Source organism: Chelonoidis abingdonii, chromosome 1, assembly GCF_003597395.2.
Source record: "Chelonoidis abingdonii isolate Lonesome George chromosome 1, CheloAbing_2.0, whole genome shotgun sequence".
NCBI lineage: Eukaryota > Metazoa > Chordata > Testudines > Testudinidae > Chelonoidis > Chelonoidis abingdonii.
This window is the reverse complement of record NC_133769.1, coordinates 88,428,174-88,451,779: the sequence shown is the minus strand read 5'-3', so window position 1 is coordinate 88,451,779 and position 23,606 is coordinate 88,428,174. Positions and strand designations below refer to the sequence as shown.

The 23,606-nt window shown below is 43.3% G+C and overlaps 1 protein-coding gene across 2 annotated transcripts in view; it reads left to right on the top strand.

Moving 5' to 3' along the window:
* NTN4 (netrin 4) overlaps window positions 1-23,606 on the top strand; it is a 96,848-nt gene that overhangs the window by 48,145 nt on the left and 25,097 nt on the right. For both annotated transcript variants that reach the window (XM_032798622.2, XM_032798623.2), the window contains exons 4-5: window positions 15,887-16,013; window positions 21,868-22,056. In XM_032798622.2, the coding sequence (XP_032654513.1) occupies window positions 15,887-16,013; window positions 21,868-22,056 (316 nt within the window). The remainder of the gene's footprint in view (window positions 1-15,886; window positions 16,014-21,867; window positions 22,057-23,606) is intronic.

Here is a 23,606-nt window from a genome sequence, read left to right as displayed (position 1 = left end):
GTGTTGGGGGGGGAGGGCTGAAGACATCTTGGTGAGCAGGCAGCTGGAGGAGAAGTGTGGCCAGCGGCTACCAGGGTGGCTGGTGGAGAGGCGTGGCAAGTGGCCAGCAGAGAAGCTGGTGGAGAGGGCCAGAGCAGAGCCCTGCAGAGGAATGGCAATCGGCCGTTGGGGCGACAAGCGAGTGCCCGAGCAGTGCAGCATGTAAGGTACCTCCTTACCACCACCATTCGCCTTCCACACAGGGTGGAAGGTGAACTCTGTGGATGAACCTCTGAACTCTGGGGCTGCACTGGCCAAGGACAGCATCTGTGAGTGGGGTACAGAGAAGGGATAGGCACATTAAAGGGACTTTTGGGTTGCTGGATTTAAGACCCTGGGAGGAAAAGGATACTGCCCAACTTACTTGAGCAGGGGTGGCTCTAGGTATTTTGCCGCCCCAAGCATGGCAAGCAGGCTGCCTTCGGCGGCTTGCCTGCAGGAGGACCATGGTCCCGCAGATTCGGTGGCACACCTGCGGGAGGTCCGCCAAAGCTGCGGGACCAGCAGACCCTCCGCAGGCACATCGCCGAAGGCAACATGCCTGCCAGCCTCGCGGCAACTGCAAAGCACCCCCCGGGGCTTGCTGCCTCAGGCACGCGCTTGGTGTGCTGGTGCCTGGAGCCACCCCTGTACTTGAAGGTGGGTCTTTTGCTCATGGTTTGTGTTTATAGGCCCTAGTTGCAGTGTTTTCCCAAATTAATGCTGAGTTAATTTCCTCCTTTTATTAAAAGTTTTTGCTACACTCAGACTCTGTGCTTGCGAGAGGGGAAGTAAATCCTCTTAGAGGTACCCAGGGGGAGGTGTGTAATTGTTCCAGGTCATTGGGTGGGGGCTCGAGCCGGTTTTGTGTTGTATTGTTGAAAAGGAACCCTAGATACGAACCCAGCCCTTGTTGCTGCTGGTTTAACCTGGCACAAGAGTTACACATATATGAATATGAATATATTCTGTAGACATATTAGTGCGCAGGTAATGGTGTGAAATAAGGAAAGAAATCAAAGGCCAAAACAGAAGAACATCTCCCCACAACTGAATGGGACATTCAGGGCTGGTCTTCACTATGGGGAGTTCGATACTGCTGCAATCGATGCAACAGGGATCGATTTAGTGGGTCTAGTGATGACCTGCTAAATTGACAGCAGAGCACTCTCTGGTCGACCCAGTACTCCAGCTCGCCAAGAAGATTAAGGTAAGTCAACTGGAAACTGTCTCCCATTGGCACAGTGCAGTGAAGATACCACAGTAAATCAACTTAAGCTACGTTGTCTCCAGCTATGTTATTCACATACCTGGATTAGCGTAATTTAGGTCAATTTATCCTCTAAACTGTGCTTTTTGTGATTGTGCAGTAAACACATTCTAGTAAGTTTGTTACTTACATTTTGCCTGATTTTATATTATGTATAATATATGTAGTGTAGTGTTTATATATACATGTGAATGTATATGTCTGTAAATGCACAATATACTACTTACTTGTATGTTTATGACATGCCATGCATCAGAGTGGTTCACCCTGTAATTGTGTCTGCTGTTAGGAAATTGTCAGTGGTTTAATCCCATCACAATTAAATCAATCCCATATAGATTATATTGATGAAAACGGGAAAGAAACACTTCCAACTTTACAAATATCTAGGCTTTGTTTCAGCTTCTAGCTAATTATGGCTTTCAAAGCTGGACAGTGAAAGAGCAGGATGTGGTGTTGCAGTCTCTGTTCTGCAGGTCAGGAGAGTGAACAGAAGAATAACTAATGTGTGTTTTGGTAGCTCAGGGTGTATCTGACAGGTCTCAGATAGATCTAGCAAAGCAAGTTGAAGTATTTCAGTCATGTCACACTCAGCAATCTGGAAGAGATGATACTACAAAGCTGAATGTCAGATATGTGGGAAACTGGTGGACGAGTATAAGGGTGTAGGTGAACTAATATTTGTATTGGTCTGGAATTTGATATGGGGCATGAGGACTAAAATTCAGATTGTTAATATTCCAGTGTGGCTACACAGCTCTTCCCTATTCCCTGAAAACCCTTTTTTGTGGCCTCATGAGTTGTGGCCTCATGAGTTGGGAGCCCAACTTTAAAAAAACATCTTCTGTGTAGGTGTTGCCTTTTTTGGGTAGAAGGATGGTGGAAGTCTGTCTCAGGGCCTGGGGGTAGGAACAGATATTGTATAGTACCTGGGTCACGAACATATATAGTTCATTTCACTCTTGGTTGAAACAGATGTAATTCCAGTGAAGTTAGAGGAGTTACATTGCTTACACCACGTCTGAATCTGGAGCAGAGTAGACTCTGGGTCACTTTTCTACATCAGCCAGGACAATTGACTACTCAGATGGCTAATATGGACATCTGATAAGCTGCTCTAAGAAAAATACATTCAAGTTAGCTTCCAAAATATAAAACAGTGGTCAAGAATGATATAAAACAAGAGGCTGTACTTACAGGTATTCATTTTTGTCTATATGCAGAGGTCTGTATGTTCCCCAATGAACACTCCATTAACTTTCACTTTGTGGGTGTTGTGATAGCCATGAGTTTCAATAATTACTTAAATTTACCTTATCCAATGGCTAATTTCTCTGACTGCAACTTGGATCAGCTGGTTGGCATTATTCTGCATTCATCTGCTCCTACTTGCTCGTGTAGGGCAACCCCATAGGAAGACCTAGGCCTCTTAAAGTGAATTCCATTTCGGAACAGGGGATGGTAAACTTAGGTAGAAGTGCTAATGTGAAAGGCTTATGGTAGACGTACAAAGTAAATAAGAAATAAAGTTGGGTATGAAACTACCAGGTTTGTTTGGGATTTAGAAACAGCTTTATTTCATTCTTAGCATCCAGGACTGCTATGGCTTTGAGACATGCTGATCAGTATCATGATTTTGGTCATAGGAATGAAGGAGTGGCAATTGATTACTTAATTATTTACCATTAATAAATTAGACCTAATGTCAAATCTGTTTACATTAATACTGCAGATTGACTAATGATTATATGTCTCAAGTGGCAGTTTTTTTGTGCTGATAATTCTTAATTGTTCAAGCTGACCTATTGATTTTACGAATTATCTTCAATGGTCTACACATTCTTAAAGGCAAGTTGTTCATATCCAGTGTGTACATTTGTTACTGCACCTGCTCTGTTTTTAAAATGTCTCCAGAATTACATGTACCATAAAAAGCATTTGAGCATATTTGAGCATAAGCTTTCATGGGCTACAGCCCACTTCATCGGATGCATAGAATGGAACATACAGTAAGGAGATATTTATACATACAGAGAACATGAAAAGGTTGAAGTACCCATACCAACTGTAAGAGGCTAATTAATTAAGAGAAGCTATTGTCAGAAGGGGAGAAAAACCATAAAGGCTCACTCGGGCTTTACCAAATAATCATGGAAGTTAGAGACACAAGAGACTTGTTAGGTTATCTAGGTCATGCCTGGCCAATGGAAGATTTAAGTGCTTGGCACAGTCTAGTTTAAAATAATATAATAATACCTGACTCTTATAGAGTGCTTTTCAACCACAGCTTCAAAGCACTGCTCAAAGGAAATGAGCTCAGCCCAGGCTCTAGTAGCAGAAAGTTCTACAGCCACAAGCCCACCATCGAGATCAATCTGGACTCAGCCATTATAAAATACACCCAGGGCTCTACCAACCAAAGGGTTTCTGACAGTTGGATCTGCTGTGAGAACCAGAAACTGGGCCTTAACTTGGCAGATAATAAGCAGTGAAGAACATCTTTCATCGGTGCTTTGTGCTCTGCATTGGTTATCTATCCACTCCTGGGTCCCAAATGAACAGGAGCCCAACTGTCTCAGGGACTGTCTTATTTTCCAGCAGTTGCAACTTCTGAGTGACCTTCAGGGTTAGCCCAAGCTAACAGCCTCCAGAGGTTGGGTTTTTGACATGTAGTTGTCACGCTGTCTGGAGTGGGTCATGACCATGAGTGCCAATCTCAGGGCAGATGTCAAAAAACAAGGCAGACACCCCAAACTGATGGCATGTTCTATAATTAGATTTCACCAACCCAGTAACAGATGTGAACTCCTGAAGCACTATTACAATCTTACCACAGTCACAGACTGTCTCCTTGGGCATTCCAGTCTAGCTTGCCACCCAGGCAAGCTGGACTAAAGATAGTTGGTTGCCATGCACCAAAGATCATAAAATATTCAGGTTGCTTCCAGCCCCAAGAAACCAGTCACTTGCCCCAGGTCATTTTGTACCTCATATCTCACCAAAGACAATGCTTGTAGCCAATCCTGTAGGAAACTAACTAAGGATTTATTAACTAGGAAAAAGAAATGAGAGTTATTTACAAGTTAAAGCAGGCAACATATATACACAAATGAGTTACAGTCTATGGTTCGAAAGGGTGACAGAGTTGTAGTAATCTGTCAGCACTGAATGTCTTTTCAGGCTAACCCAGGTTGGCCTGGGGATCTCTGCTTTTGTGTTTAGCTCTGGCCCATGTGAGAGTCCAAACAGCAAAGAAAGAGAGAAAATTTGTGTGTCGCCATGTTTTATCCCCTTCTTCCAACATTCAGGCTGATGGGAGGGGCTTTCTTGCACATAGCACTTTAATGGGTATGAGAGAGCTATTAACCCTGTCTTTTTATCACGATGTTCAACAATGGCCCACTTGGTTTTCATAGTCCTTGGTGGGCGGGGAGCCAGAGCAAGCATTTTTACAGTTATAAAACAAAACTTACATATTACCTTATAGCATGGGAACAGACATTACAAGTAAGATTAATGCATGAGGCAACTTACAAGCATTTTATATAGTCTAAACACTAGATACATCTTTACAGCTCTAATGCCTAACTTGAACAATACTATCATACATATGAGCTGATTTCCAGCTATGAATTTTTTAGTGTTCGGCTGGAATCTGTCTTTGGTGTGAATTATAAGGACCAAAAATCAGTCCTTTTGTCGAGTCAGTGATCCTCAAAGAACAAGCAGGGTTCAAGCCTAAACGCAGTTGTTGCAGCTGAGTTTTGGCCCTTGTAACACACATCAAGGCCGGATTACAGAGGAAATTTAAGACCAGCGCAGCCTTTGTAGACCCGTCATCAGCCTACAATATGGTCTGAATTAAAGGCCTGATGTTGAAGCTTGCAAGGATCATCCCCTGCGCAAAACACTACGCCTGCTATGGACGATGCTGAGCAAGAGGCAGCTTTGTGTCCACTTGGGAAACAAAGCCAGTTTGCCCCAGTTCCTCAACAATGGGCTGCCACAAGCCTCAGTACTTGCACTGACACTTTTCAGTGTTTATATGAGTGACATGCCTCCAATGAAATCACACAAATTGGCATATGCTGAAGATCTTGCCCTGGCAACACACCTTCAGCGACATCAAGTCCACTTGAATGGGGACCTAAACACCATGGAGGAATATTTCAGGAAATGGAGGCTCAAGCCAAATCCTTACGAAACAGCAGTCACAGCATTCCATCTTGATAACAGGAATGCTGAGCACACCCTGAAAGTGACCTTCTGTGGCAACACTGTGCGACGTGACCCCTCTCCAACCTATCTCAGCGTGAACCTGGATCGCACTCTAACCTTCCAGGCCATCTGAAGAAGGTAGCTGCCAAGACAAAGACAAAGGTCAATCTGGTCGAGAAACTGGCAAGCACAAGCTGGAGAGCATCAGTGTTACAGACATCAGCGATGGCCCTTGTGTACTCCGTAGCCTAGTACTGTGCACCGGTATGGACCGGAAGTAGCCATTCCTGACTTGTTGATGTCCAACTGAACGCCACAATGCAGTGCATCAATGGAACCCACAAGTCGACTCCAACACCTTGGCTGCCAGTGCTGTTGCATATCACTCACTATCCATTCACCATGATTCATAGGTTCATAGACTTAAGGTCAGAAGGGACCTTTATGGTCATCTAGTCTGACCTCTTGCACAATGCAGGCCACAGAATCTCACCCATCCACTCCTGTAACAAACTCCTAACCTATGTCTGAGTTACTGAAGTCCTCAAATCATGGTTTAAAGACCTCAAGGTGAGAGAATTCTCCAGCAAGTGACCCGTGCCCCATGCTGAAGAGGAAGGCGAAAAACTTCTGGGGCCTCTGCCAATCTTCCCTGGAGGAAAATTCCTTCGCGACCCCAAATATGGTGATCAATTAAACCCTGAGCATGTGGGCAAGACTCACCAGCCAGCACCCAGGAAAGAATTCTCTGTAGTAACTCAGATCCCACCCCATCTAACCCACAAACCATTGGGCATATTTACCTGCTAATAATCAAAGATCAATTAACTGCCAAAATTAGGCTATCCCATCATACCATCTCCTCCATAAACTTATCAAGTTTAGTCTTTTGCCCCCACTACTCTCCTTGGAAGGCTGTTCCAGAACTTCGCTCCTCTAATGATTAGAAACCTTAGTCTAATTTCAAGTCTAAACTTCCTGGTGTCCAGTTTATATCCATTTGTTCTTGTGTCCATATTGGTACTAAACTTAAATAATTCCTCTCCCTCCCTGATATATATCCCTCTGATATATTTATAAAGAGCAATCATATCTCCCCTCAGCCTTCTTTTGGTTAGGCTAAACAAGCCAAGCTCTTTCAGTCTCCTTTCATAAGACAGGTTTTCCATTCCTTGGATCATCCTAGTAGCTCTTCTCTGTGCCTGTTCCAGTTTCAATTCATCCTTCTTAAACATGGGAGACCAGAACTGCACACAGTATTCCAGATGAGGTCTCAGATGCTGCAACGCTTTGGGAATTCCAGAGGACCATGGAAAATGAAGTCTTCCCGTCCACAAGAGCCTTAATAACTTCCTTCACCACTGCTTGAAGTCACGTAAGCCCTTTTGGACCCACACATTTAAACATCAACAATGCAACTTCAACCCTGCTGGAGCTTCCAAAGCCAAATGGAGATCATAAGAAGTCACAAATAAACCCCTTGTGAAACACCCAGCACAGAAGATCCCTAGCTTTGATCTCCCCCCACAAAGCTCATGAGCAACCCTAAACCGCATCTGCACAAACCATGGCAGATGCGGATACTTGCTGCACAAGTGGAAAATTAAAAACTCTCCAGTGTGCGATTGTGGTTACCCAGAACAGACCATGGAACATGTAATGACTCCATGCCTGATTCACAGATACGAAGGAGGCATCACAGCGATACACTCTGCTACTCCAGACACAATTCTCTGACTTAACCATCTAAATATAAAATTATAGTTGTTGCTGTACATCTACATCAGCCATACGAAGAAGAAGTGCTCAGCTGATGTCTGCAGGTAAGAGCTGGCATCACAATAGTGTTTCCAGTGTTCCTCCCCACACATAATCAGATACCCTTTTTCCTGGGAGCCAGTATTGTCCACCATGTTCATCCCTTGCTGTAAATGCTGCCCATCATCCCCATCTTCCCCTGCATTACAATGGGAGAGCGAACAAGCAGAGTGTACAGATTTGTTCTCTTATTGCTTGAAGAGGCATCTCTAATAATGTGATATAGTATTTTTATATTTACTCTTAATAAAAGTAATGAGAGATGAGAACAGAGTTAGGCCTTACAGCAGTTAAAAATGAATGGGAGGATGAATAATGTACGTTTTCAAAGCTATAATCAAGGTGTTGACCTCATAGCTCCGCTTAATATTCCCAGGCACTATGTCAATCTACCCCAAGGACTTTTTCAAGATGTGTTTCATTTTCAAAGTTGAGCAGAGAAACTGACAGCGTCTTTTGGTCTGTCAGCGAGCACAGCTTGAAAACTGCCTGACTTGACAGGTGGCAGCAAACCTACATGTAACATACAACAAAGGAGCATCAAGCTAGCACCATCCAGCATATCCTAATAGTGAGACCCTCAGCTGGTCTGAGCTGGCTTATTTCCATTGAATTCAGTGAAGCTAAAAAACTTCATATCAGCTGAGTATGCTCCTAAACCGCTGAAAACATGACTGTCCCTCTGCAAAAGGCTCTTCATTTCCTAGCAAGAACAAGGGAGGCTGTGAGAATTAGGGCACTCTCAATAACAAGTTTGGTTGCATGGGCCCAGGTCTGCCAAGGTATTTAGCCTCCTAACTTCTGCTGCTTTCAATGGAAGTTAGAAGCTTAAATATCTTTGAGGATCTGGGCCATGGAGTTTAAATATCAACAATATAGGTGTTTTGCTAAATACTGAAGATGTATACAAACCTGAAATTGGGTCTCAAATCAGGTGCCATGGGTGATGAGCTAATTATAAATATCTAGATAGACTAGACTTGGGTAGAGGCCAGAGAATAATTTCAGTAAACTGAGTGGCACATTAATTAGTGTAAAATGTACAAAAATAAAAGCCATTTTGGAGAATGATCATGTGTTAAGCTCTTTTCCTCTGCACTTGCATCTTGCCCTCTTCCTGCAAAAAAGATATACATTTAAAAATTAAATAAAAGAAAGTCTATTAAAGTTTCCCTCCCATCCATTGTCTATTTTATCTATTTTTTTTGTAAGATCTTTGAGGCTAGGATTTTCTCTTACCAAGTGTTTGTGTTAGACAATGTACAGTTGGGGCTCTGATCTCGGCAGCGCACCTAGACACTACTGTAGGTACGTCTAAACTGCAAAAAAAGGACCCTTGGCAGCAAGTCAGAGTGCCTTGGTCAGTTGACACAGGCTCACACTATAGGGCTCTCGCTTCAGGCTTAAAATAGCAGTGTAGATGTTCCTAAGCTCGGTGATTCCAAGTCAGTTAACCTGGGCTCTGAGACTTGTTGCCAATGGTCTTTTTTTTTTCTGCAGTGTAAATACACCCAGAAATGCAAATTAATAAATAACAAGTGACCTGACACATATGTTACTTGTAGACAGCACTTTCTTCTTGCTCACTACAGTGAATTCTGGAACATAATAAATCACAGAAAAAGTGCTTTATAAAGATTTACCAAAACACAAGCATATTTGCAATCTGAAAAGAAGCACTGGAAGGTATTAATTCAGCAACAAAAGGCAATGGAAGGAAACATGTCCTAGCAACTGGCTTTGTGCATGAAATCAGTCACTCGTTTATCTTACACAAGTCAACTTTTGTAACACTGTTTGCATTGTATAGCATAATGTGACATTACAACAGAGCTGTCAAGCTAAGAAGGGAAATAGTGTGAAAGTGAACTAGGACATAAAGACCCCAGGACAGAAAGAAAAATAATGGGAATAGGAATTTCTGGTTACATGAACCGATGACTGTGTGAATGCTTAAAGCAGTGAGAGGAATTGAAAATTGTATTTGTGTGTTTAGCAATGCTCTATAATGATCCCAGATGGAAAAGCCTTATAGTTGCAAATGTAAGTTGAAGGAAATGAAGAAAAATGTGCTCCTTCCATGACAATGAGTGTGAGCTAAGCTCTGCATTCAGGTGAACATGGGGCCTCTAGAGAAATCAGCTGCAGAATCTGGCCATATCAAATTACCAGCTACTCATTACCAACTTTATCTCTCTAACCACTCCTAATTCTGCAGTTGCTTTCCCATTGACTGTAGTATTATTGGTGACTGTAGGCCCTGTCTGCCATATTGTATAGTTCCTGCAAGCATCATGTTGGCACTATTGTAGGCTGGGCTTTAGGTGTTCTTGTTCCTCTTGTCATTCCCCTTTCCCTCTACTTCCCCTTCACTTGTCCTTTTCCCTCTTTCATTGGCATGCCTTACAATAGTCCTTTATGAGAAAAATACATGTCTGTGTTGTGTGCTGCTAAAATAAGCTGATCTGCTGATCCTTAGTTCTCTACCCATTTCCACTGCACAAGAATCTTCAGACACACGAGGAGTAATGTATATGGCTTTGTTTACTGAGCTGAAAGTTGGGTACATGTTTTTAGGTTAGCACAGGTGTAAGGGAGGTTGCTAGTAATTCCACTTCTATTAGAGCAGATAGATGAGGCCGGAGGCCTCAGTTTATGCACAGAACTGTACCGCACAGGAAGGACAAATTTCTCTGCACTGCTGTCCCTGATCTGAGAGATGATCCCTAAGGATGATAAGAGCCCTTAAGCCCATTCAGCCCTTGGCCTTTCAACGGAAACTGCCAGTGGGGCTAAGTAGTGTCAATTGTGTTGATGTTCTCGGTAAAGTAGGTCCCAGTCCCTGCCAAACTAGACAGAGCCCAGCAAACTCATTTCACTCCGGCCCGCAAATAACCGTCAGACGGTAACAGCTTCCAGTCTCCACTGCCCTGAGCTGGATTTGAAGAATGGATATTCTCATTCTGGAAAAGGGATAATGTGGGAGTGGTGGGAAAGTCTTCTGAAGATGCTCATTCAGCACAGCATGATAAGCCTTGAAAAAGGGAATTGCATGACAATATGCCCCTGATGCCCAAAGGAAGTTCCCCAAAAAGGACTCACTGGGAGAAAATAATGGATTTACAATATGGGACAAAGTCAGGACCCAGGAGCACAATTTGAGACTTAGAAGTGGGGAGACTTCAGTAGCTATCAGGAAAGACTTGGTGTGAGATCTCGTTCACCTTGCCATATAGCTGGAGCTGATAGCGTCCGCAAATGGCAGTGGGAGTGGCACAGGAGAGTCGGGGCAGTGTGTGGTCCTATATTTGTATGATCTAAGATAACAAGTGAGCTCAGTGAGGCCTGGTGTTTCATGTTTAGTTCTGAGACACAGGCACAGCAGTTCCATTCCCCATTTTTTCTTTTCCTTTCTCCCTTTTCTCCATCCCACTTTCTGGCTCCTTTTCCCCCTCCCTCAACCTAGTACCCTGAAAAAGGGCTCCTCCTCTTGCCCGTGCAGAGCAGGGCATCGAATACTTTGTCTTTGCAATCTCGCAGCTGTTCTGTTTCTGAGCAGGTGTCATTTCTGTCTGGCTGCAAACAGCTGACCAGCATCATGACCTCTGACTCCTTCCTCCCTGAGCTGCTGTAATGTCTTGGTGCTGCTGCAGTATAGGCCAATGCTGGGCTGTCACTACACAGGACCACGCATCACTTGTGCTAGTGGGGCTAGTTAAACTGCAACAAGCTTCCAATAAACACACGTACTGCCCTGTGATGTCACTGAACAAATCAGGCAGCAGTAGGAGTTTTCAATAGAAGAGAAAGCTTCCATCTCTGGTTAATCAGACAGAGAAAGCACTGCCAATGCACCTCAAGTCTGATCAACAATTCAGCCTTACCTCTGTTATGGCAGTTCTGGGCTGTCATAGGCTACTAATTCTACTTCCTGTGGTACTACCACTGCAACCCCCACCACCTTTCTGTTTGGAATTGTTCAGCTTACCACACAAGAGAACTATGTCTTAAAAAGAAAGTTAGCCACATGGGAGTCATGCATCTACTCTGCCACTTTGTCTCTATCTGAACAGGAGTTGTACCAGTTAGACCACCTCAGGAGCTGGCTCTTACGGGGTACCCTTCACCATAGCACCTGAAAGATCACAAAACAGTTCTCATCACTCCAGTAGAAAGACCCTCACGCTTTCTTGTAGCCCTGATATTTTTACTCCTTAAAGTAATAGGTTGAAAGCTCATTTAGAACCACTGTAATCACGAGTTCAAAGAACATATCTAGTGAAGTCATTCAGAGAGCTCTTCTAAACATGACCTGTTCATCACTCTGATCACAACAGTCTCTGTTAGTTATACCTGGGTTTTATGACACTCACACTTTCTTGATTAGAGCCGTTTTCTCCACAGGTCAAGTGCCAAGTAATTCAGTGGTTGGCATTCTTGCTATATATACCATCTTAATGGACAAATATTGGGACACACAACCCATGCTGTTTATCTCTGCCCCTTCTTCCCTCGTGTTGTGGCCGTATAATGTAACGTATTATAAGATACTGACATATACAACTGATTACAGAAAGGTGGTGCTATACTTTGGGTCCACGTGTCCTTTTCTTGGGGGTGGGGAGTGTCCATGATATCTCTTTGTTGAAGTTCAAGGGTGCTTGATCCTTGTCATTATTTGTAACTGCTGTTTTGCTCTATTGTTGTGAATTGCTGGCTGATTGTTTTGAGATGCCACTTTTTTTTTCATGGCCAATGGGCATGGGAAGAATTGCTGAACACTTAGGCTAGACTGTGGCTTTAGGCACAGCCCTGGGCAAGGTGTGGTAGCTCAGGAGTTTGTGCCCCAGGAGTATCAAGGAGGCATAATGTCTCAGAGACAAATACCAGCAGCAAACCGTGACACTCCCCTACAACAGTTCAGCTGGGCTGGCTGGCGAGGAGGAGGTGTGTAGCCAAGGCTGCACTCGATCTCCACCCACTCCCTGACTGCTAGATCCAGGGAGATGAATGCTCAGACTCCCCAGGTAGGAGAGTAAGGGCGGTTTAGTCTCCTGTGCAGGTGTGAAGTCCAAATCACAGTCTAGCCCTAAATAAGGCATCCTCATGCAGTGTGTGTTTGTAAAGGTCTGTACGCTAGCTCAACAGTGCTAGCAAGCCAAAATGCGGCATCGTGGCTGCAAAAGTCCTATGGACTCATCATGCAAACAGCCTAATCCTGATCAGAAGACACTATTCTTTTACCACAGTCACAGAACAGCAGTTTCCCTTAGTGGTTTCCCTTATTTCTCTCCCCCACCAAACACTTTCATCCACGGACCTTCTGGCTCCCTCTTCCCTGATAGCTGTATAAGTCACATGGGGAACTCCACTAAACATGCTCAAGGACTTCTTCGACACAAACATGGTCTAAGAGGTTAGTTACAGTCTAACTGGCAAACAGCCAAAGCCTTACATAACACTCAGCAATAGAGATATCATCAAAGTGTTACATACTCAAACAAAAAAACACAGCCACCAAATCCAAGTAGGTGTAATAAATTTCTCCCACTATGCAGCTGGACATTTCTGAGACAAACAGTATTTACATAATACCCGCTTGCCCATTCCGGGTGTGTGCCAAGCAGGGGTTGTTACAGTATGTTCAAGGCCCCTTTCTGTTTAGTTTCTTTCAGGAGTACATAATAGTCCCATGTTTACATACACATTTTTCTCTAGAATCTTTTTTTTTTATTGTGAAGCCCAGTGGCAAACAGTGCACTGAGAACTATGTGGTTATAAAAGCACAAACAAAAGAGTTTAAAGTACCATTTTACAGCAGTAATTAAAAACATATCCAGATATTAAGTCAGTTTCATCAACATACTCTGACTGGTTTCAGTTGCTCCTGCAACCTAAAGCAGCCATAAATCTGGCGTAACTAGCTGGTCAAGCTGGCTTTGCAGCTGTTGTGCAATGTTGGAACAGCACAAATCAGCCAGAGTGGACCAGTGAATCTAGCTCATTATCTTAATAGGAAGTAATCTGAGCAAGCTTGCTTGATTTATTAGCTTCTGTTCTATATAATTTTAAGTGTAGCTGAAGAAGGGGAAAAGCCAAGTAATTAGGTGGTGTTCAACTCTCATTTAGAGCAAAAATGAAACACTGAAAGATCTTTTGAGCTTGGATATCAGTCAGACATCTGAAGAAAGACTCTCATTTGAAATGCCCTGAATACTGTTTTACATTTATTTTTCTATTACTGCTCTTGGTAAATCTTTATTTAAAAATAAAACACCTCTGTTTGGTCAACTCAATTAAGATACTACAAGGCCTTTACAAATTTCATCATGTGGAAGTTAGAAGGGGGTTGCAAGCACTTTGAAAGACAGGACTAGAATTAAAAACAACTAGACAAACTGGAGAACTGGTCTGAAATCAGCAAGATTAAATTCAATAAAGACAAGTGCAAAGTACTATACATAGGAAGGAAAAATCAAATACAAAACTATAAAATGAGGAATAGCTGTCTAGGTGGTAGTACTGCTGAAAAGAATCTGAGGATTATAGTGGATCACAACTTGAATATGAGTCAACAATGTCACAAAAGGCCAATACCATTCTGGGGTGTATTAATAGGAGTGTTCTATATAAAACACAGGAGTCTTGCTGTACTAGGCACTGGCAAGGCCTCAGCTGGAGTATTGTGTCCAATTCTGCGTGCCACACTTTAGGAAAGATGTGGACAAATTGGAGAGAGTCCAGGGAGAGCAACAAAAATGAAAAAAGCTTTAGAAAACCTGACCTATGAAAAAAGATGTTAAAAACTGGGTATCTTTAGTCCTGAGAAATGTGACTAAGGAGCAGAGGCAACTCCAGGCCCCAGCATGCCAAGCGCGTGCTTGGGGCAGCAAGCCGCGGGGGGCGCTCTGCCGGTTGCTGGGAAGGCACCAGGCAGGCTACCTTCAGCGGCATACCTTTGGAGGGTCCACTGGTCCCGCGGCTCCGGTGCGGCGCCTGCGGGAGGTCCACCGGAGCCGCAGGACCAGCAGAGCACCCCCCCCAGCATGCCACCATGCTTGGGGCGGCAAAATGTCTAGAGCCGCCCCTGCTGAGGAGGAACCTGATAATAGTCTTCAACTCTGTTAAGGGCTGTTATAAAGAGGATGGTGATCAATTGTTCTCCATGTCCACTGAAGGTAGGACAAGAAGTACTGGGTTTAATCTGCATCAAGGGAGATTTAGTTTAGATATTATGGAATCTTTCTGATCATAAGCACTCTAACAGGCTTCCAAGGGAGGTTGTGGAATCCCCATCATTGAAGATTTTTTAAGAGCATGTTAGACAAACACCTGCCAGGGCTGGTCTAGTTTTATTTGGTCCTACCTCAGCACAGGGGCTGAATTTGATGATCTCTGAGGTCTCTTCCAGCCCTACATTTCTGTTATTGTAAGTGCTCCAAAAAGTATGCATTGGTTACAATAGCAAAGTCCTCATTAATGTTTTTTGATAATATGGATGATTGATGAAGTTGCTTCCATATTAAGAGATGTGCCTGGCACACCTGCAACATCTTGCAGATCACCTTTGATTCATGGCCTGGTTACAACTGAGCACCACAAAACATTTTCAGTGTGCAGGTATTCACGAGGCTCAAAGCCTATCTAACATGTATCTGACTGCTATAGCCTTCAATAGGCCATGCTGGTATCCGAGATCAGTCACACCACAGTGGTACTCCGGCCACACCCACTTTCCCTTGGTGACACTTCTAACATGTTCCCTATGCTGGTGGCTAGAAGAGGGGTAGTAGAGCACTGGCTTTCCATCACCTGAGGGTTCCCCTGGCGCTAGGCTTTCCAGCTGTTAGGCACCACTGGAGCAGTGCAAGGCAGCCTGAAGGGCTGCAGATCTGGCCCTAAGTGTGTACCCATGCTTATCGCTTTTATATAATGGTACATGATAAACTATGGGACTCAGAGAGTAGGCTACTAAAACTACCCTCTATATTAATAATATATCTGTTTTAGGGTTTTATACTGTCACTCATCACCATGGTATCTGTGCACCTTCAACATTAAATCAATAGCAAGAGCATCCTGAGTGGATTTCACAGCATCTCTGGCTCTTCTCCCTTGCAGGATAAAAACTCTGCCTCTCTCTGTATGTTGGAAAGATTTTTTTCAAAGAGAAAGGTTCTGGAGTGTTTGCAAAAGCCAGTCGGACTCTGGCTTCACCTAAGCTCCTCTGGAAGTTCACTCCATAGCCAGATCCCCTCAACAAGTAGAGCTTTGAAAATCACAAGAAGAGTTTGGGATGTTATGTATTTGTATATATGGTTGAACGCGTAAGTGCAGACTATTTACCCAATGACTAGCTTCAAACTAGTGAGGCAGACACTGTGCAGGCCCTTTTCAGTTTTATCTGTTATTATTTAACTATTGCAATAGTGTCCAGAACCAGGGTCAGGACTCCATTGGACTACTCGGTGCTGAACAAACACATGTAAAGACACAGTCACTGCTCCCAGAGACCTTGCAGTCTATGCTGTGAATGATCCTGGTTCTGTTTTCCTTCACTAGGTCCATGGAAGGTGCATGTGTAAGCACAATACAGCAGGCTACCACTGTCAGCACTGTGCTCCACTCTACAATGACCAGCCCTGGCAGGCTGCAAATGGCAAAACTGGAGCCCCAAAAGAATGTCGATGTAAGTAACCAATTCAAGAAAATGTCTCAAGACTGACAGCATAAATGAAATTCCTTATCACACCCCTTTCTCTGATATTTCAAAAAGGTAGTCAATAGCCAGATGACAGACAGTTGTTTGTGAAGTAACTTACTGAGTAGAGAACTGACGTCAGCATCCACCTCGTGTTTAAACATTGGTAACTGCTCTGTTTGCAAAGCTGCTAGCATGTAAATTCTACCAAGAACATGTTAGGCGTTTGCTTGGGTTTCCTGTGGAATCAAAGCACAACTACTTGAGATGTTGGGCTCCTATTGCAGGCACAGTGCAGTTAAACAGAATGTATTGGACTCTGGATGAGAGACAGAACTACAGATAAAGAGTTGGCCCAGCTTTCATTTTCTGGCTTTTCAGTATAAAGTAGAATCAGCCATAACTAACAACTGTTTGTATGATACTCTATAAATTAATGAAGATGTACTTCTTTTGGTGGTGAGGTTATTTATTTATTTTGCCATTTTAAATGTTAAAGATTACGGTCAACATTTTTTAAAGTGTCCACTAATTCGGGGTGCATGAAGTTCTGGGTGCCTAACTTGTCACTTCTAAGGCTGCATGTCAGAGTTTCTAAGCACTTACAATTCCAAATGAAGTGAACAAGAGCTGTAGGCTCTCAGCAGCTCTAGAAGAATCAGCTCCGAAGTGTCTTACGTGGTGCCACTCAATAAATCCACAACTCTGGTCATTGCTACTATACACAGGGTGTTCTCCAGAAAGGCATCAGGGCTTCAGAATGCCCTCCTGCCCCGATCTGAAATAGCTCAGATTTGCCATCTTTCATGTTTTTCCTGGCTTTTGAAGGAGTTAGGGTAGACTGAAATACTGGCCAGTGCGTTGATGTGGTATTATTTGTTTTTAGAGCTGCTCCTGTATAGAAGGGTGAGCTGACTGCAATTTATGTTTCATTTTGAAATATTCAGTGATTGGCAGAATTCTCAGAGCCTGTGTATGTGTAACCCTTGTGCTTTGTACTGCAGTAGTTTATTTTTCAGTCCAACAGTTCAAAGCCAAACCTTCTGCCCGTGAATCATGTTCTTCTTTCTCCCTCCCTCTCAGTCTCTCAGTTTCCCTTGTATTTATAACATTTTCTGCTGAGCTCTGGTTGGCTCATATCTCAGACAGAGATTATGGAAGACCTGCCTGACCATAATGATGACTTCCTATGAAGATTTAAGAAATCTACTGAATATACTCAGTAGCTGCCACATACTTCTCTGGACATTTCTAGCTGAGTCCCTGGCTCTGCTCTCTGCATGTGTGCAAAGACACAGATTATTTGGACATATCCATTCACCTTCCCAATGCTACTCTCTTTTTCTTTGGACTTAAATATAAGATGTTGCTTTATATAGTATATACTTGCATTTGGGCACTCTTGTAGTGTTCTAAATTGAAAGAAAAATAAAATAATAATTAAAGAATTTGATGAAAGTGTCATTCTCTAGAAGTAACAAATTTGTGAATGGTTTCAGAGTGGTAGCCCTGTTAGTCTGTATCAGCAAAAACAATGAGGAGTACTTGTGGCACCTTAGAGACTAACAAATTTATTGAGGTATAAGCTTTCAAGGTCTAAAACCCACTTCATCATAGAACCATAGAAATGTAGGGCTGGAAGGGACCTCCAGAAGTCAAGTCCAACCCCTGTGCTGAGGCAGGACCAAGTATACCAAGACCATCCCTGACAGGTGTTTGTCCAACATAGAATCATCTCAGAATCATCGAATCATAGAATATCAGGGTTGGAAGGGACCTCAGGAGGTCATCTAGTTCAACCCCTTGCTCAAAGCAGGACCAATCCCCAACTAAATCATCCCCAGCCAAGGCTTTGTCAAGCCAGGCCTTAAAAACCTCTAAGGAAGGAGATTCCACCATCTCCCTAGGCAACCCATTTCAGTGCTTGACCACCCTTCTAGTGAAAAAGTTTTTCCTAATATCCACTAAACTCCCACAACTGCAATGAGACCATTACTCCTTGTTCTGTCATTCTACCATCGAGAACACTGAGCTCCTCCTCTTTGAACTCCTTCAAGTAGTTGAAAGCAGCTATCAATATCCCGCTCATTTCTCTCTTTCTGCACACTAAATAATCCAGTTCCCTCAGCCTCTCCTCATAGTCATATGCTCCAGACCTAAACATTTTTGTTGCCTCCCTGGATTCTTTCCAATTTTTCCATATCTTCCTTGTAGTGTGGGCCTAAATTGGATGCAGTACTCTAGATGAGGGCTCAACAATGCCGAAGAGGGGAATGATCAATCCCTCTATCTGCTGGCAATGCTCCTACTTATACAGCCCAAATGCTGTTAGCCTTCTGTCAACGAAGGGTACACTGTTAACGGGCATATCCAGCTTCTCATCCACTGTACCATAGGTTCTTTCTGCAGAACTGCTGCATAGCCTTGGTCCTAGTGTGTAGCAGTGCATGCGGATCTTCCATCTAAGTGCAAGGCCTCTGCACTTGTCTTGTTGGAACTTCACTCAGATTTTCTTTGGCCCAATCCTCTAATTTGTCTAGGTCCTCAGTATCCTATCCTACTGCTCCCAGCGTATCTACCACTCCTCCCAGTTTAGTGTCATCATTGCAAACTTGCTGAGGGTGAAATCATGCCATCCTCCAGCTCATTAACAAAGGATATTTAACAAAACCACCCCAGGATCGACCCTTGGAGGCACTCCGCTTGGATAACAGGTGCAAGTAAGACATGAGATTGATCAACTACAATGTTGAGCCCGATATTAAGAGCTTTCTATCCCCTTATAATCCATTCATCTAGCCACTTCTTTAACTTGCTGTCAAGAATACTTTGGGGGAGACTGTATCAAAAGCTTTGCTAAAGTCAAGGAATAACACATCTACTGCGTTCCACTCATCCACAGAGCCACTTATCTCATCATAGAAGGCAATTATGTTAGTCAGGCATGACTTGCCCTTGGTGAATCCATGCTGACTGTTCCTGCTCACTTTCCTCTCCTCAAAGTGCTTCAAAATTGATTCCTTGAGGACCTGCTCCATGATTTTTCCAGGGACTGAGATGAGACAGACATGTTCTTAAAAATCTACAGTGATGGGGATTCCACAACCTCCCTTGGAAGCCAATTCCAGAACTTAACTACCTGTATAATTAGAAAGTTTTTCCTTATATCTAACCTAAATCTCCCTTGCTGAAAATTAAGCCCATTACTTCTTGTCCTACCTTCAGTGTACACAGAGAACAATTGATCACCATTCTCTTTATAACAGCCCTTAATAGATTTGAAGCTTGTTATCAGGTCCCCCTATCCATCTTTTTTTCTCAAGACTAATGTCACCCAGTTTTTTAAATCTTTTTTCATGGGTCAGGCTTTCTAAACCTTTTATCATTTTTGTTGCTCTCCCTGATTCTCTCCAATTTGTCCACGTCTTTCCCAAAGTGTGGCACACAGAATTGGACACAATACTCCAGCTGAGGCCTCGCCAGTGCCTAGTACAGCAAGACTCCTGTGTTTTACATAGAACGCTCCTATTAATACACCCCAGAATGGTATTGGCCTTTTATGTAACTGTATCACATTGTTGACTCTCATTCAAGTTGTGATCCACTATAATCTTCATACTCTTTTCAGCAGTATTATCACCTAGCCAGCTATTCCTCATTTTGTAGTTGTGTATTTGATTTTTCCTTCCTATGTATAGTACTTTGCACTTGTCTTTATTGAATTTAATCTTGACCAGTTCTCCAGTTTGTCTAGCTTGTTTTGAATTCTAGTTCTGTCTTCCAAAGTGCTTACAACCCCTCCCATCTTGGTGTCATGTGCAAATTTTATAAGCATACTCTCCACTCCATCATCCAAGCAGCGGTGAAAATAGCACAGAGGACTTACCAGTACAGGGGCCCAGCTCTGGGCCCCCCAAAAGGGCGAGACCTTGAGCAGAAGGGGCGGAGCTGTGGGGTCAGACTTCCCAGCCCGCCCATCCCCACTGCCCGGCCCGTGCCACCTGGGACTCCATCAGCAATTTAAAAGGGCCCAGGGCTCCAGCCACTGCATGGTAGCAGCTGTGGCTGGGAGCCCCGGGCCCTTTTAAATCACCAGGCCCTGGGGCGACCACCCCTGTCAGCCCCCGGGTCCCTATTGGCAGGGCCGCCGATGGGGAGAGGGGAGGGCAGTGACATTAAAGCGCTGCCGTGGTAGAGCTTTAAAGTTGGCTGCATATGGGCTGGTACCGGCAGCCATTTCTTACCAGTACTACCAGCCCATACCAGCCTACTTTCACCCCTGCATCCAAGACATTATGAAAATATTGAATGGTACTGAACACAAGACTCACATCTGTGGGATTCAACTAGATACACCCTCCCAGTGTGACATCAAAACATTGATAACTACTCTTTGAGTACAGTCTTTCAAACAGTTGTGCACTGACCTGATAGTAATTTCATCTAGACCAGGGTGGGCAAACATTTTGGCCTGAGGGCCACATCTGGGTATGGAAATTATATGGTGGGCCACGAATGCTCACAAAATTAACAAATCAGAGATATACAAATAAACTTTATTTAATAAAGATACATTTTAGTGGAAATAAACATTAAACCTTACTTACTATTATAAATACCATCATAAAGTATTATAATAATTAAACCAAACTTACCTCCTTTCCACGCCCTCTTTGATTAATTTGAACAATGCAGCTGGCAATCCCTGGCTAACTACTCTTTGTTTTATCCTCAACAATGGAAAATTAACACTACTAAAACAGCAGAGTCACCTAAGCCAACACGTAGCAGGCACGTAGGCTTGCACGTTCCAGGTTCTGATGGCGCGTTTGGGTTGTGCGGCTGCAGTAGCGTGTGCCCTCACATAGGTCCCACCTGAACACATGGGAGCGTCGGACAAGCAGAGCGGGGAAAGCCCCCGACCCCACTCCCCAGCGGGAGTGTCGGAGCAGGGCAAGCTCCCAACCCCACTCCCCGGCAGGTGCCCCAGAGCAGGGCAAGCTCCCAACCCTGCTCCCGGGGGGCTGGATTAAAAGGTCTGAGGGGTCGGATGCGGCCCATGGGCCATAGTTTGCCCACCCCTAATCTAGACTTCATTCCCTAGTTTGCTTATGAGAATGTCATGTGGGACTACGTCAAAAGTCTTACTAAAATCGAGATATATCACATCTACCGTTTCCCCCCATCCGCTAGGCCAGTAACTCTGTCAAAGAAGGGAATTAGGTTGGTTTGGCATGTTTTGTGATAATGTGAAAGTTCTTTAAACATTTGAATTTATAAAGTTTTTATAAATGAGGCCCATTGTTCAAACATTTGGTTTTGAGTGCTTTATTTTTTATTCGCAAGGACCTTCAGCATACATCAGAATCCATATTATTTTCTTCCATGATCATTCTGCATGTTACTCAAAACCATATCTACTGAGCCTGAACATAATCTGGTTAAATTAGAATATGTGTTAATTCTGTAAATTTAAAAAACTGTACCTAAGAAAATGAAGAAAATAAACAATATTGACAAGATGTTGGAGGACTTACATTACATTAAAACATGAATCCCTAATTCGTTAGACTCAAACCACCGTAACTCGCGCATGGCCCCCCAACAGGGCACGGGTCTCATTTACAAGATTCCTTGAACAGTTAGTTACACAGGAAATATACACTGGAATAACTGGGTACTTTTTTTAAAGACATCTGCTGGCCTGTATGTACATTTGATTTTCTTTGATGTTTCAGCTACTGCTGTATGTTCATTTTTCGGCATTTGCATTAACCTTTTATACACACCATTATCTTTCCTTTTTTAATGAGTCTTTTTGTTCCCTTTGGCTTGATCCCAGCATGTAAATGTAATGGGCATGCTGACATGTGTCATTTTGACATGGATGCATGGCTGGCCTCGGGGAATCGCAGTGGTGGAGTCTGTGATAACTGTCAGCACAACACTGAAGGACAGCATTGCCAGCGTTGCAAGCCAGGCTTCTACCGAGATCTCAGAAGGCCTTTCTCTGTCCCAGATGCCTGCAAATGTAAGTCACTGTCAATTAACTAATAAAATACCTACTGAAACTCGAGGGTTAAATACTAGAAGACAAGATCCTCCCATTTTTCATTCGTGCTGCTTTAACAGGGGACTGTAAGCTCTCAACAGTACATTTACTTCTTCATCTTTGGGTTTGTTTAAGGCTGTTTACAAAAAACAGTAGAGTTTGCCAGACTCTAAGGGTCAGCACTCTGGCTCTCCATAATTTAGTATTATTTATACACTGGAGGGGCTGACAGCTGCCTCTTCACTTAAATGAGGATTCCTGAGCTATTTTTGGAGAACAGATCTCCATATCGGCACACCTCCTGCATTAGTGTTGGCAGAAGCCCTGAAATGGATGGTTTGGCCAAAAGTGGATGGAATTAGCACAAACTGATAACCCTAATTCATCTGACTCTCAGAAGCAGGTGGATCTGAAGGGAGAAATTTCAGTGTGAGTTAACATTATTCCAGCAAGTTTGACTCTGGTGAGACTTGAGTTATATAGTCCATAGGGAGATCCAAATGCAAAAAATCGCCCAGGAACATTCTGAGGGATTTGAGACTTGTAGAGAACTTCAAATCTACAAACCACATTGAATGGATTACAATGAGAGAGAAATGTAGTGAGACAAGTAAAGCTCTCAGCTACACAACTACAAATTCCACTGATTTCACGAGATTTACACTGGCATAAGAGAGCATAATCTGGTGGCGTCTATTCATATGTGGCAGACAGAATCTGGCTTCTGTACTGCTAGTGTTGTTTAAGGAAAAATTGTATCCATCTTCTTCAGAAAGAGCTACAAGAATCCTTTCTCAGAGGAGAGAAATTGTCAGTATCCTTTGAAACTGTAGAGTTGCACTGTTGTTGAATATGGCATGTGGCTCCCATTGGCTTCACTTGGAGTTGTGTGGCAACTAACCTTGTCATCTCATTGGGCATTTACTTGTTCCACTGTGGCTTTCTGCTGCCCTAGCCAGCTGGCAGAGGAATCTGGTCTCCTCTGGATGTTTGATTTCACTAACTGGCTAGATGTGTGTCTATCCCAGAAAATACACTGTGTGTAGTTTACCAACCTGATTCCTCTTAGAATGCAGTTTATGAAAATGTATGTGACCTCAATCCTTCATTACAGAAATAAATAATATTTTGATGTTATAATATGTAGATAACACATTTCTTAAATAATTTTACTTCAAATATTTTCCTAGTGTTCCTTTGCCTACTTCCATTACCTACTTTGCAGTCTCTAGTCTCCTCATCTGTGATATCAGATATTTTTCTTCAATAATTATTGCCAGGTCATATACAAGAGTGTTTTTGTTTTGTACTCCCATCCCATTCAGAAAAAAACAGGTTAGCGCTCTGGACTCAGCCCCTCACTTTCTAAGGGTCTTTTCCAACTCCCATCTTCACTAGGAAAAAAGGTGCATCCTTACCTCCTATTAACTGACACATGGCAACTATCATGAGGTAAAATCCGTGAGAGGAAAAAAGGCAATTTTCACATGTCAGCAGATCACACTAAACACCGTGGGGGAACCTAGGGT